The 15,227-nt window shown below is 39.9% G+C and overlaps 1 protein-coding gene across 2 annotated transcripts in view; it reads left to right on the top strand.

Moving 5' to 3' along the window:
* The window catches only part of nos1 (nitric oxide synthase 1 (neuronal)), a 45,903-nt gene that overhangs the window by 26,557 nt on the left and 4,119 nt on the right, over positions 1 to 15,227 (top strand). The window contains exons 13-29 of one of the 2 annotated variants that reach the window (XM_034225217.1): positions 224 to 309; positions 858 to 1,002; positions 2,507 to 2,611; positions 2,699 to 2,757; positions 2,848 to 2,964; positions 3,380 to 3,439; positions 3,696 to 3,870; positions 4,820 to 4,958; positions 5,618 to 5,696; positions 5,894 to 6,087; positions 6,829 to 6,998; positions 8,623 to 8,833; positions 11,952 to 12,039; positions 12,730 to 12,851; positions 13,135 to 13,283; positions 14,007 to 14,201; positions 14,963 to 15,081. In XM_034225217.1, coding sequence (XP_034081108.1) covers positions 224 to 309; positions 858 to 1,002; positions 2,507 to 2,611; positions 2,699 to 2,757; positions 2,848 to 2,964; positions 3,380 to 3,439; positions 3,696 to 3,870; positions 4,820 to 4,958; positions 5,618 to 5,696; positions 5,894 to 6,087; positions 6,829 to 6,998; positions 8,623 to 8,833; positions 11,952 to 12,039; positions 12,730 to 12,851; positions 13,135 to 13,283; positions 14,007 to 14,201; positions 14,963 to 15,081 — 2,213 coding nt within the window. The remainder of the gene's footprint in view (positions 1 to 223; positions 310 to 857; positions 1,003 to 2,506; positions 2,612 to 2,698; positions 2,758 to 2,847; positions 2,965 to 3,379; positions 3,440 to 3,695; positions 3,871 to 4,819; positions 4,959 to 5,617; positions 5,697 to 5,893; positions 6,088 to 6,828; positions 6,999 to 8,622; positions 8,834 to 11,951; positions 12,040 to 12,729; positions 12,852 to 13,134; positions 13,284 to 14,006; positions 14,202 to 14,962; positions 15,082 to 15,227) is intronic. The other variant, XM_034225218.1, reaches the window with a different exon arrangement.

Here is a 15,227-nt window from a genome sequence, read left to right as displayed (position 1 = left end):
GTACAAGTGGTTGTGCAATCACAACACAGCCGGCCGGCTAACCAATCAGAGCAGACTGGGTTTTGGTTTTAGACAGATGGTGAAAATAGATGCTGCAGTATGAGAGAAGTAAATACCTTTTTGAACATCAAAGCATGTGAACAAAATACAAATATGAACCTGAAAATCTGCATAATAGGGCCCCTTTAAACAAACTTGAATGTCTTGTTCCATATGCAAAAAGCTCGATCCCTGGAATACCTATGTGTGGAAGGGAGCCAACGGGACGCCGACAAAGAAAAGAACCATTGGATTCAAGAAGCTTGCCAAGTGAGTATGCAGTCACACAGAAAGATTTGAAAAAAACAAGGTTTAGTGTTTGTTAAATGTATGACTTGTTTTTCTTCCTTTGTTCTCCCTGCATTTTTAAAGTCAAGGTTAAATTGCATCATCAAATGCCAAAGATAATTTAGTGTAGGATGTGTCTAATCTAATGCCAAACTAGTAATCACTTTACTGACAAAAGTGAGACACATTGGAAGGAAACTGGTGTGATCAGCGGTGCAATTTATTCAATCAACCCCTCAGGGAGTAATCAAAGCTTTCAGTGTTTTGTCTGAGCAGGCATGCATGTTCACGCCCATGTTCTGCTTTTAATGTTTTTCCTCAAGGATATGACAAGCTATGTAATCATTATTGTCATCCATCCCCCTTGACACATTTGTTTTCCCGCTTCTAAGTGTACCACACTAGTCTCAAAACCAAATTATTTATCAGCAAACTGTGCCCCTAAATCAATGGTCTTTGTTTTTCTAAATGTCTTACCCTTTGATTTGCTGTGCTTCTCAATTTGAACCATCTCTTTCTTTGCTTTGCAGGGCTGTGAAGTTTTCAGCCAAGCTCATGGGCCAAGCCATGGCCAAGAGGGTGAAAGCCACCATACTGTTTGCAACGGAGACGGGCAAATCGCAAGATTATGCCAAAACTCTGTGTGAAATCTTCAAGCACGCATTCGACGCAAAGGTACCCTTGCTCCTGCCTTGCATCATGTTATCGAGAAATTCAAAGACATCGTTCCTTCCCCCCCCCGCTTCCATCCCCTCTACCCCCTCTGTGGCTGACGAAGCCGGGCAGATGCCAGCTGAGTACAGGCAACGAGAGCATACAAGAATAAAGTGTATCTTTTGTCACATTTTCTTCTTCTCTCATGCAGTAAAGTGCCGCGGGTTGGAGGCAACATTTAACCACCGATGCGTTGAGCGGTGCAGTAGTTTAAGACAAGATCCCGAAGCACCCCTGGCTGTGCAAATCTGTTTAGAAAAAAATGCTAAACACGCTGCTCTCAATCATACACTGCATGCTTTTCCTTCAGGTCATGTCTAATTTTCCCTTCCTGTTTTCCCAGTGTGATCAATCGTACAAGAAGAGATTCGTGTGTGTGGATGTGTGTGTCACTAAGAGTGGGTGTCTGTAGATGGATCGCAGGGCAGATTTGAGTGCCGGGGGCAAATCTTCGTTGTCGTGGGGCTAAAGCCTGTTTCCTCTTCATGCCTTTGGTTGTGTGTGTCTTTGTGTGTGTGTGTGTGAAGTACAAGTGAGTCCTGTGGCAGACTAACACATTCATGTTGAGCGGTATGCATACATCATGGATGCTCGTTGTGTGGCAGCAGCATATTATCATCTCGTTAGAGGCGAGGACGGAGTGTTCATTACAACCTCTTGTTGTTCGCCAACGGCTGCGTGTTCAGCCTTATTTTACACGCTCTAGTCATCTGTCTTTAGAAATGTGTGTCTGGAGAGCAAGCTTAAAAAGGCGAGGGTTGATTTTCCCAGTTATTTTTTATTTAGGCTTAGTCCTATGTCAAATGTCTTTGTGAGTTAAAACAAAATCATAATTAGCCAGCCTTATTTGTTATTTATGTGGTTTAGTTCCACTGAAAGTTAGTCAAAGAAAAAAGTTGATTTTGTTCTATTTTACTCATAAATGCTTTTGACAATTAAGTCTATGTTTTCAGTCAATGTAGTTTAGCCAAAGCAAATATTGTTGTCATTTTGGTCAAATATATGTAGCATAAAATGTTTGTGCTCATTATTGTTGGGTCATTAGCACCCAACCAGCCTGTAATGAGAGCCAATCTGCAACGCCCAACATGGAAAAACACTGGAAATGTAATTAAATAAAGTAGCACAATGATCAGGACAGAGGAGGATTGAGACAACGGCTGATCTCTAGGCTCACATGGTGTGTTTGTTTGAGAGAGTGTGGGAAAGAAAGGGAAAAGTGACAAATATAGAGGTTCTCATGTAATGTTTTTTTTTTTTTAAAACTACATTTAAGTCTCTCCTTTTTCCTTTGGTGTTTAATGATGTCATCTTCATCATCTTGTCCTAGGATGATAAGGAAGTTTACATAAATATATTGTCCCATTTTTCCTTCAATAGTAGTCTTCAATTCACACTGAAGACTACACCCTGTACGTGGAGGCTAATATTTCATTTGCATGATGCCCTGTTTTGTTATCCGCAGGTCATGTCGATGGATGAATACGATGTGGTGGACCTGGAGCACGAGACGCTGGTGTTAGCGGTGACCAGCACATTCGGCAATGGTGATCCACCAGAGAATGGAGAGGTATGTATATTTATATATTCACAACTCTGGTTATTTAACACTAGGCAGATGCATGGATTACTAACAGTCCTTCTTTGGCTACTGAAGAAATTTGGAGCTGCCTTAATGGAGATGCGCCACCCAACATCCAACACAGAAGATAGAAAGTGAGTTTGTATTGCATTGTGGATTTTTCTCCTTTTTCCTTGAGTTATGTGTCCATGCTTTTAATCTCTCCGCTTTTGCCTCCCATCCAGGAGCTACAAGGTCCGCTTCAACAGTGTGTCCTCCTACTCTGACACTCGCAAGTCCTCCAGTGACGAGCCAGAACCCAGGATTAACTTTGAGAGCACCGGACCACTCGCAAATGTCAGGTAAACAAAAATGAGCCATACAATAAGACTTTAACAACTTGTCAAACAAAAGCCATCCTACACTGAAAAACAACTGAAACGTTGACTTAAATACATGTATTATGTCAACAAATGACACATACACTATTGTATTAGGTTATTTGAAAGCAATAATATTATATTGCTTTCATCTAATCTAATACAATTATGTATAACTTGTTGAAGGCCATGTTTATTTTTTTTTCACTGCACACAGTAGGCAATACTGTAGTAATTTACAGTTTATAATTTCAAGGTAATTCTCACTAGTCATTATAGTCTAAACAATGGTTATACATAGCCTTTTCTGTATGTCTTATCAATTGAGCATTTCGTTTGTCATTTGTATGTGTTTTGCATGTAAAACTTATTTTCTGGATTTCAAATCTAATTGCAGTGGACAGATTCCTGACATTTTGAATATGAAAGAAACACAAACATGTCTCCGTACGTTGAAGTAAGTTGCGAAGCTGTGGTTTGAATCTCTTGCCCTCTGAAAACTCAGCTCATTCACCTTTCTACCTAATCAAAAGCTCTAAGACTACTAATTCTGGGGATTCAGACATGGCTTTGTTGGCGGTGATTTGCCAACGCTGGTTTGTGTTTGGATTTGAACGTTTTTTTTAACGCTATCTTTTTTTAACGCTATCTGCCTCTCACACTTGTTCTCTCTCTTCCTTCTTGTGTATGTGTTTGTGTGTGTCTCTGTTTAGGTTCTCAGTGTTTGGCCTTGGCTCCAGGGCCTACCCACACTTCTGCGCCTTTGCCCACGCTGTGGACACGCTGTTTGAAGAGCTGGGGGGGGAGCGCATCCTACGTATGGGAGAGGGAGATGAGCTGTGTGGCCAGGAGGAGTCATTCAGAACCTGGGCCAAGAAGGTTTTTAAGGTATGTTTCATGGTTCAAGACCCTTTGGGCTTGGTTAAATGAATATTGATTCTTGATTCAAAGGGATTTCCGATTCAGTTAGTGATGTTAATTTCAGCATTTAATCCATTATAATAATAAAGGGGTTTTGGCAAATTATGGCATGATGAAGTGTAAAGTGTGAACAAGATTTTAGAGTTCTCATATTTGTCAAAATTACATTATTCATTGATTGTAATAACATTAACACACAAAGGTAAACCGAGGACAAAAGGTGACATTTAATCATGCCAACTTTTCACAACTAGAACTATTACAATTACTATTACTATTTCTCACTACCATTTTCACCACAAAATACAAATGCTGCCCGTCACATAAATACAATTGGTGTGCTTAGGCTTTCTGGCTTTTTCTCAGAAACATATAGGAAGCACAACAACACTGCAAAATGTGTATGTTCCGTCATGTCAAAAAATTATGTTGACACAACTTTGACTCAGTGTGTAGGGTTATGGGCAGTCAGTCAGTAAAAAAGGATGCTTATTTTATTGAAAACTAAATATTAACATTAATCTACTTTTGGAATTGTGAATTGGTTCTAGAAGATAAGACTCTAGATTCTTACATGTTGTTCAAATGGGAACAACATGCACATCATTTTTAACTTTAATTCATGACACATTAAAATCTAATTGGGTATTTGCCAAGACTTCATTTTGAAATAGGTCCCAATTTTTCTGTGCTACCACAACAAAGAAAACTACATCAGAAGGCACCCTCATCCCTTTAGAACAACCCCAACAGTGGTGTTGTTTGGCCATGGATGGCCACACACTGACCTTGAGTTGGTGGGGGAAGTCCTACTTTGAATGCAGAGATAATTTTCCAAATCCTTTGTTATTCCTTTGAGGGCACACTTTGAAAAATGTTCATTTTCTTTCCTTTTGCCCGGTTGTTACATGTCAAGGCTGCCTGTGACGTGTTTTGTGTTGGCGATGACGTGAACATCGAGAAGGCCAACAACTCCTTGATCAGTAACGACCGCAGCTGGAAGAAGAGCAAGTTCCGCATGACGTACACAGCCGAGGCCCCGGCCCTCACAGAAGGTGCATAATAATCCAGTGGGAGCTAAGTGAAAAATATTGATGGCGTCTTGATCCCCACTATAATGTATCTGCAGAGGGGCGTCAAGGTTATTGATCAAGTGCAGTGACTCATCCAAAATGTCAACTAGAGCTGAGATTTGGTCATTTTCTTTAGCTGTTGGACTCTTTTGCATTATAAAGAGAAGGGGGGTTACTGTAGTTAATTTACATAGCCTTATAGGTAGTCTAAAAAGTCAGTCTTTGAGTTCAGTATGACAAAAAACCTAAACCTGGTTGTTGTTTTAGTAATATAATTTGTGTCAATTACTTAGTTACAATTTTAGTTTAGTTACTAGTTTGAGTTACTTTGGCCAAGGTTACAGGAATGTATTTGCTACATGATTTATACAGTCAAACTGTGATTTGATTTGATTTCTAAATTTTTGTTGGAATTTTTTTTTTTAGCCTAATTTATTTCTGTAAATGATTTACAATTGTATTCAATTCAATTATTAAAAAAAACAAACAATAACATGATCAATTCTTCTTTTGGAAGGGGGGCACAAAGCGCTCTAAGCTCAATGTTACAGGGGCATTGGCTCTTGTTGGGCCCCCCTTAGAGCCGCCCATGAGACAGTCTGTTTCTGTAAAATTATAATTGTGTTTTTGTCTATCAACAGCATTGCACAGTGTTCACAAGAAGATGGTGTACGGTGCAAAGATGCTAGAATCTCAAAATTTGCAAAGTTCTAAATCCAAGTAAGTATGTTTTTAAAACAGGACAGGATAAGTCACATGTTAACGGTTTTGTAAGCTTGTAAAAATATATATTCTTATTTGATGTAATGCACTCTGGTTTCCAACTCCTTCATTTGGTTTAATGTGCTGCACAAACTAAATGGAACAGACTGAAAATGGTGCGTCGCTGTTCCCCAAATACTGTATCTCTTTTGCAGTCGCTCCACCATATTTGTGCGGCTCCACACTAACAACCACGACAAACTGAGCTACCAGCCCGGCGACCATCTGGGCATCTTCCCTGGCAACCACGAGGACCTGGTGACAGCACTCATAGATAAACTGGAGGATGCTCTGCCTGTCAATCAAATTATGAAAGTGGAGTTCCTGGATGAGAGGAACACTGCCCTAGGTGGGTGATGCTATCAGCAACGTCATGGTACTTTACGGATACGGCAGGCGTGCAAACTGGAGGGTAGCAGTTGGAATCTGGGCAGGATGTCATAATCTGAACATGAATAAGAAACAGACTCTCTTGAATCAACAGACGAGATGAAGTCAGACACAGTTGTGGTGACACCGTGTGACATAAGTGTGATTTTAACTGTGGCTGTGAAGCAAGGTGTTTTTCAAACACATCACATGAGCTTAAACAAACGTTACCTTAACACATAAAGCCATCCTGTGTCGTGGCATTTATAAGCAGCATATAAGAACTTTACTAATAAATAAATAAAATAATAAATAAAAATAATTTTTCATATGAAGCTAATTTAATAAAGTTTCAATAGGTATTGAAATCCTGGAAACACAGTATCACATAGTATTGACTATATATAATATGTAGTACGTGATATGTAATTGCCTATGAACAACTAAGTATGTAATACCATTGTGTGCCCTTTTGGTGCTGGGCAGAAATATGGGTTTATTTGTGATTTTTTTTTTTCAGTGAATTTTCAGACCAGGAAAAAAAAAAATATTCAAAGGTAGAAGCGTAAACTCTGCATGGAGTTAAGGGGAATTCACAGTTGGGTGTTTTTCGTTGAATTTTCTGTGGGTTCCACACCACTAGCTCATCAGTTACACATTAATGCACTGAGGATGAAAAATATGAATGCATGCAGCTTGAATCTTTTTTTCCTTACTACAGGTGTTATCAGTAACTGGACCAATGAAACTCGGATCCCTCCCTGCACCATCTACCAGGCCTTCCAGTACTTCCTGGACATCACCACCCCACCTAGCCCTGTGCTGCTGCAGCAGTTTGCTGCTCTGGCAACCAATGACAAACAGAAAAAGAAACTAGAGGTCCTCAGCAAGGTAAATTCAGTCTAACTGAGCTAAATGTTGGATTTGCAATGTATGTGCGTAGGCTATATCCAAAATTAGGCTCTCTTTTCTTGCGTGCCAAATGTATGCAGATATTTATACTGAAGCACATTTTGAAGCACAGTTCTAGAAAGAGTCGACATGTGTACACAACAATAACCAACGCATTTCTCATGTTTGCCATCAGAATATGGGACATGGTTTTCTGTGTCTGAATGCCGATTTGTTGCACTTTGCTCCGACAGAAATATGTACAGCAGGAGTGAGCTGGCGCCAAATTATAGCCGTTGTTCGTTCTAAGTCAGAGCCATTCCCCCATGCAGTGCCTCCCACAATTCACTCTCCATTTCTGTCAATGTGTGGAGAAGGCTGGCTGAGGCCAAGCAGTGACTCATATGCTCATACATCGAATCATTGTCACCAAAGCAAGAGGAATTCAGAAACAGTACTGTAGAATCAGCACTGCAGATAATTTCAATTTGTATATGCCCTAATTTCAAGCTCATTTCCGGACTAAAGCATGGATCTCTGACATTCCTAGTATTTTTAATCATATCAAGCATTCGAGAACATTCAAGCTGTTAAGTTTGTTTTGTTATTGTGTTCTTTTTATGTATTTTCAAAAGCACGAAGGAGGAAATTATCTTAAAAATGATTGCATATTCATAAGCAATCTCAAAACAGTTCATGAAAAGACCCCCTAAAACCCCATCTGTGCATCAAGGTTAAAAAAACACAGGCCCAAGAGTATTCTTTTGTTAAACTTTTGCTAATTGTTCACACCGCGCTTTTAACATTGCTTCGCCTTCTTCAAGGGCACTGTGTTGCTCATTAGCACTTTGAAAACAAAGCAAAAGTTGGGGATATATCAAAGTTTTTAAGCCTTGTGGCAGTGCTCTAAATAAATCCCACCCAAATGTAAGTGATGATGACACACTAAAACAGTTGGGCAGTGAATGGTGAATGGCTCCGCTTGTGGCTGCCTCCTGCTCTCGAGTCAGACGTTTTCCAAAAGAGGAAACCACCCCCTATTTTCTTTCTGTAATCATGGCAGCTACTCAGGTTTCTTAATTAGGACAACAACAATTCAAAAACTAACTTAGACAGAAATTAAATCTGATACATATCCATCTGAACTTATCCAGTGCTGCAATGAAACTAAGTACGTTAACTCATGTGCCATACTTAAGTACTATTTTGACACAATCTTACTTTGAGTAATTCTATGTTATGCTACATTATACTTCCCCACTGCTTCACTTCAGAGGCAAATATCTAACTTTGTACTCCTCTGCTGTATCTTGTAACTAAAATCGGCTCCACATTGACAAACTCCAACATTAAAAGGTTCTTACATATATTTATTAGGTACAAAACAGGATAGTATCATGATGTTCTGCATTAAGACTACTTAAACTGTATTTAGTAGTATATACTTTATGTTCATATACCTGATAATAATTCTGTCGCCAATAAACATGTTACATTTAGGACTGTTACTTGTAATGAAGTATTTTAAGAATATAGTATTCATACTTTTACTCTAGTAAAGGATCTAAGTACTTCTTCAACCTCTGTAATTATCCCACCTTGTCTTTTTCTCATCACCCCCCAGGGCTTGCAGGAGTACGAGGAGTGGAAGTGGTTCAATGATCCGACGCTGGTGGAGGTGCTGGAGGAGTTCCCCTCCATTCAGATGCCCTCCACTCTGCTGCTCACCCAGCTGCCCCTGCTGCAGCCTCGCTACTACTCCATCAGCTCCTCTCCAGACCTGCACCCAGAAGAGATCCACCTCACCGTGGCTGTGGTCACTTACCGTGCTCGGGGTAAGGACCCCACTTGGCTCTCTGAGCATTAGTTGCTGTGTCTCCAAGGATTTTAAGACTGTGTGGGTTGTATCCGTTGGTATTTTCTGCTGCTCTCTTTGAGGATGAACTTTAATGCTCCCATTAGGCTTTTGAAGGTCTGGAATTGGTCTCTTTCTTTCTTGGCATTTTGTATTGCCACTTTCTTGACATTTAGCTCAACCATGATTGTGGTTTAAACTGTATTTAGCAGTAAGCATGGTTCCCTTACAGTAGGTCCTTAAAATAAGGGAAGTTTGTGAATTTGGTTGGGATAAAAAAAAAGAAGCTTATTCATGATTTATAAATTGTTTACAATAAGACTACCCTTATAAAGGGTTTACAAATAGTTTGTAATTCATTTATTAATTAGGTTTTGAACACTTTATAAATCATGAATAAGCTTTTATAAGACATGCGATAAACAGGGCAACTGTGACCGGTTGCTTGCCAAATAGTGGCCCTTCCTACATCCAGGACATGGTTAAACCGTACACCCCAGCACGTGCACTCCGCTCTGCATCAGCCAAACAGCTCGCTGCACCCTCGCTGCGAAGGGGACCCAAGTTCCCATCAGCAAAAACACGTGGGTTTGCTATCCTGGCTCCAAAATGGTGGAATGAGCTCCCCATTGACATCAGGACAGCAGATAGCTTACACACCTTCCGGAGCAGACTGAAAACTCATCTCTTTCGACTCCACTTCGAGCGATATAATTACTAACAAAGCACTTATATACTAATAAAGGACTGGCTTATCTAAAGCCAGTTGAGTAGCACTTGAAATGTTTGGCTCTATGAAACCTGATGTACTTATATGATTCTGTTTTCTTCAAGGTTGTATCTTCTTGGTCGAATGTACTTATTGTAAGTCGCTTTGGATAAAAGCGTCAGCTAAATGCAATGTAATGTAATGTAAAAATAGTGAGCACCAGGCTTGGAATTTCGTCATTTTAGGGGCAAGGCCATTTGGCCTTCCCGTTCACATTTTTTTTAAGGGCACAAAGGCCACATGACAGGGCACAAAGGCCGTTTGGTTAAATTACGCTGGTCAATCAACATGACTGAAAAGTGTAGCACTAACGTCAACACCAGTCGTTTTACAAATGGCTGAATAGCAATAGTGTTTCTTTAACGTATACGTTAAGTTCAGCCATAAACCACATAAGTCAGTCATGTATTATATCAAAACCGCTTAGCAAGAAAAATACTAGATTCAAAGGTGACAGCTATCTGCTAGCTTGTAGAAGCAACACTAGATGTAGACCCCTTGAAGGGAAGACGTTAGCGCTATCCAAACTAGCTAGCTATCGCTAGTTTTCATGACAAAATGTAACGAGTCGACTTTAAATAGGCTAATACAATGGTAATTACCTATCAATAGTACTTTCTATAAACACGTAAATGTTAAGTCCTTTCAAATACTACCACATACTTCAGTTAAATCATATCAAAACAGCTTGGTCCGCTTGCTTACCTGTGCTTGTCTTGCTCCCGCGGCTGAGGAGGAGGCTGTCGGGCCCCTACCGGCATTTCTGACGGAACAATCACAGCAGAGCAATCGCTCTGATCCACAGACACGGGACTATCCTACTGCGCGCACTAATATGACTTTACTAGCGTTGTTTACACTGGAACTTTTAACAGGGGCACCAAGGCCACTTTGGCCGTGAATTGCATTTTTTTTCACAGGGCATCACGGCCAAAGTGCGGGGCAACGACGGCCATGGCCGTCGTGGCCGTCGTGAAATTCCCACCCTGGTGAGCACACATTTATCTGTACTGCTAAGCCATTGGCTACCTAGTTTACTTCGTCTTCTTCATCAGCTAGCATCCTTGGTATCTGTTGCTCACTGAGTTGATTCTCGCTAGGTAGCCAATATAAGGCTTAGTCCTCTTGCCAAATAGTGAGCCTGTGTTGATGTATGCAAACTATGTTAGAACTGGTTTATAAATGGTTATTAATGATTACTTAAGTGTTTACAACCTGTTAATAACCTAATTATAAACCCTTTATGAATCCTTTATAAGGGTAGTCTTATTGTAAAGTGGTACCGGATAATCATGCCATTAAAGTATTTGAAAATGGATATGAATAGATATTGATTCATAAAAAATCCCCATTGATGCTTTCAAAAGATATTAACACAATGAGAGTTCTGTTGGTAATGACGGAATGGGTGAAGGCAAATAATAAAAGAGCTAGGAAAATCTGGAGAGTTCAGTAAATGACATCACCTTACTGCAATGCAGCCTTTACAGTATAACCAGGCAAAGAGGTATGCCATAATACCATTGTACAACATCTAACGCAACATCTAGCATCATATCACAATATCAATATATCAACAGATTGCCCAGCCAGTTAGTATATTCAATGCCTGCTGTCTGCATGTGTCTTGTGCAGTTGCGTCATTGTTTTGCAACCAACCCTGATTAAATCATTTCACATAAACTAGCAATAAGAGCCTATCCTGTGTATATCTTTTCCTTTAGTTCAGTTTGAGCCAAGGATAAAAGGCACTGTGCTGTGGCTCTTTCAAGGTTGCTGAAAAGACTCAGAATCAAATGACTCAGCCTCTGTGAGAACCCTCCAATGGCTCAAAGAAAATTGATTGGAAGTTATCATGGAAAGCCGGTCTGCTTCATAGGGCAACCAGACCACAACTGTAATTACAAGAAACGTAGATTTAGAAACGCCTCAGGAAGAGCCTATATCTACAAACATATTCTAGTTACAGACACAAATAAGAGGAAACACTGCAGGTATATCAGTCTGTCTGACACTATATTAAAATTACTATGGCTATTCAAGTTTCGTGGATTCTGTAGCATGAATATCACAAGGCTCTTATATTACAAACATTACCAGATGCTAACCCTGCTATTTTCTTTCATACGTGTCATTTGTACCCGTGGAAACAATATAACTTGTAAAGGTAACCTTTGAATTAATGTAATTTACCTTGAGGGGGAGAGCAGCCCTGGCCTTGGAAAACGTGTTGGGGCCACTCTTCTTCTGTTGGTTTTTGCTCGTAAAGAGAGTGGGAGGTGGAGAGAAAATGGTAAAGTGACTGCTTGGTAATAATCATCCCTTTCAGATGGAGTGGGACCTATTCACCATGGAGTGTGTTCCTCGTGGCTCAACAGCATAGAGAAGGGGGAGATGGTGCCATGCTTTGTCAGAGGGTAAATATCATAAAATAGGTTTTTTTCCCCCCAAAATGTGTTTTATGTCAGCTGAGTCAGTATTATTTGTTAAAAGAAAATGTTGACATTTTGAGGGAAAAAGCTAATCTTCTTTCTCAGAAAAGATAACACTTTGATGTCTGCATGCTACATGTGAACCACCACCAGCAGCTAGCTTACTTTAGCTGAGCACAAAGACTGAAACCAGGAAAACAGCTAGCTCATTCTAAAGTAACAAACTCTACAAACAAGCACCTCTAAAGCTCACTAATTAACATGTTTGATCTGAACATGTTAATCAACAATAAAACAACCAAGCTGTTTCCCAGTCAGAGCCAGTAACTTCCTGGAGTCTCCACTGGTAGCATACCAAGAAATAAAACCATATAAATCCATGTAAAACAGCATTGTATCATTATAGACTAGACAAACAAAACATAATGTGCTGATCAGTGGGCTTTGTAGGTTTTGTGTTATTGTTGGACAGACCCAGGGTAGCTGCTTCCAGTCTTTCTACTAAGCTAAGTAAGCCAGCTGCTGCAGTTTCATATTCAGCTGGCAGACACCAGAGATCATGTTCTTTTGTCAGACAATCCAGAAACAGAATACACCTTTTCCCCAATGTCGAAAGTTTAGTCATCACTTTTATTACATGTTTGCTTCATTTTTTTGTCTAATGAATTACTTTAGTGCACCATCATTCCGACTTCCCAAAGACAAACAAGCACCTTGTATCCTGGTGGGCCCGGGAACAGGTATCGCCCCTTTCAGAAGCTTCTGGCAACAAAGACTATTTGACCTTGAACACAACGGTAGGTTGTTTTTCTCCTTCCTTATTTATTGTTATCTTTGAGAGAGGCGTTGCGTTGGATTGTCCCTGCTGAACATGAACTAGCTGGAGGAATGTATTGATTGATGGTTTATTATAAGAATATCAAGGATAAATGCTATCATGTGCACCTCGCATATATATCGTATTAATAGAAGTCGTATCAAATCCGTATCAGAGATCAAGGTAATACACAAAACAGCAGATTGTTTCTTCTTCATCACCATTCAGAGCAGCAAAGTAACTCTGATTGTCATAATTTTTAGGAATGGAGTCGTGCCCCATGACCCTGGTGTTCGGTTGTCGGCAGTCTGAGATGGACCACATCTACAACGAGGAGACCATCCAGGCCAAGAACAAACAAGCGTTCAAGGAGCTCTACACGGCCTATTCAAGAGAGCCCGGCAAACCAAAGGTACAAGCACTAAACATTCCATAGCTGTGGATGAGTCAGCAGAATGTTGGGTTGCTGTGTGGGTTTAAAATAAAATTAGAGTAGAAGAAAGGCTGTATAAAAATGCTGTGCTTGTATTCAGGAGATAGTTCACTCCGATTCACATAATGTATCTCAATTTGGCGATTTTCTACAGTTGATCCCAAGGTAAAGTTATTATCTCTGCAGAGGAGGTTATGCTTTCGATTAATTAGCAGGATTATGAAGATGAAGATTGGATAAAGGAAGAACACATTAATTGGAAAGCTGTTCCAAATCATGTGGTGGATAAACTAGTAATGTTTAAATGCTGTTAACATTGTGAGATAGGGCATTTGTGCTGCTTTTATTTAATGTTGGAATAAGTGGACAAAATGTGTTCTTTGGGAAATTCCTCACTGTGGAAATGGAAATGCCCAAGGAGCACTTGACTGCACAATCAACCTTGGCTTAGGTCTGGACTCTCTAATTGACTTTATATCTAGCATTTAGTTTGTATCCATCTTCTAGGTCCTCCTTATATAGAAAGATACTTTTCCAATGTATCCAACACTCTTTGAGCTTGCAGTTTGCTACTTTATTTAACTTTATTCCCTTTCTGTCATTGTACAGTACTTCTGACTTTTCACATCGTTTGCTTCCCTTACTTGTCTCACACTTGACTTCCTAATTCACACCCATCATTTCCCATTGCCTCTCTGTCAGAAATACGTACAGGATGTACTGCGGGAGCAGCTGTCAGAGACGGTGTACCAGTGCCTGAGGGAGGAGGGAGGACACATCTACGTGTGTGGGGATGTTACAATGGCTGGGGATGTTCTCAAGACCATCCAGCAAATCATCAGGCAGCAAGGCAAAATGACCCTGGAGGATGCTGGCTTCTTCATCAGCAAGCTGCGGGTAAGAACAAGTAGAGGTCACCGTGCAACATTATCACAATGATGTTCACCATTATAGGGTTGGAATATTGGTACTGTCAGGGTCAAAGGTTTGAATCCTAGATGAGCTGTGAAAAAAGTGAATATGAACAGGCGAGGTGTTACAGGTTAGCTTCTTCACATGAATGTAACTGAGTGCTAGCATGGAGCAGTCGAAAAACAGAAGGCGTGTTGAGTCAGGATAACTTGAGAAAATGAAGGTTAAAAACACCCCCACTGGCTCATATATTCATGTGAACTCAAGGGTAACAGGCTATAAATAGAAAAAATGACACGTTTCAACAAGCCTACAATTAACACACTTACATGTGTAGAATACAAATTGACTGAAGAGGCGTTTTGACTGTTAAGTGAATCTGTCTATTCTAACAACTGCAGGCATGTAAACACAGTCCGTAACTCTGTCTTTCTATATTGTAAGAGTGGATAAAGATATCTTTAAAATCTCTAAACTTTAAATAAAAAGTACAATTTACTTATACATTTTAAATTCTATGTATGATATTAAGACCCCCAAAGCGAACTAAGAAGTATTCTGAAACCATAATATATCTTAATTGCATGCTCTTATTGTAAAGGTCTCCTCTGGCTGTGTTTAAGATTTGATTATACATGGTATTATTTTCTTTCTTTAAAATCAGTCCTGTCATTTACTGTGTAACAATATCCATTTCATATTCGTGTCCCCTTTTCTCTTTACTTTTACCTTACCACTGTATCCAGGATGAGAACCGCTACCATGAAGACATCTTTGGAGTCACCCTGCGGACCTATGAGGTCACCAACAGGCTTCGCTCAGAGTCCATAGCCTTCATTGAGGAGAGCAAAAAGGACTCAGATGAGTAAGTGTGTTATTCCATTTTCCCTAGGTTAATTCAAAAGTTTATCCTAAAGCCAATATGTATGTCCTTAGCACATTTCAAGGCAATAATCTTAGTGGATAAAGACGTATCTTGCCTGTAACATTTTGGCTTTTGCATGACACGAA

The sequence above is a fragment of the Gymnodraco acuticeps genome, unplaced genomic scaffold, assembly GCF_902827175.1.
Source record: "Gymnodraco acuticeps unplaced genomic scaffold, fGymAcu1.1, whole genome shotgun sequence".
NCBI lineage: Eukaryota > Metazoa > Chordata > Actinopteri > Perciformes > Bathydraconidae > Gymnodraco > Gymnodraco acuticeps.
This window is presented reverse-complemented; position numbering and strand designations above follow the sequence as displayed.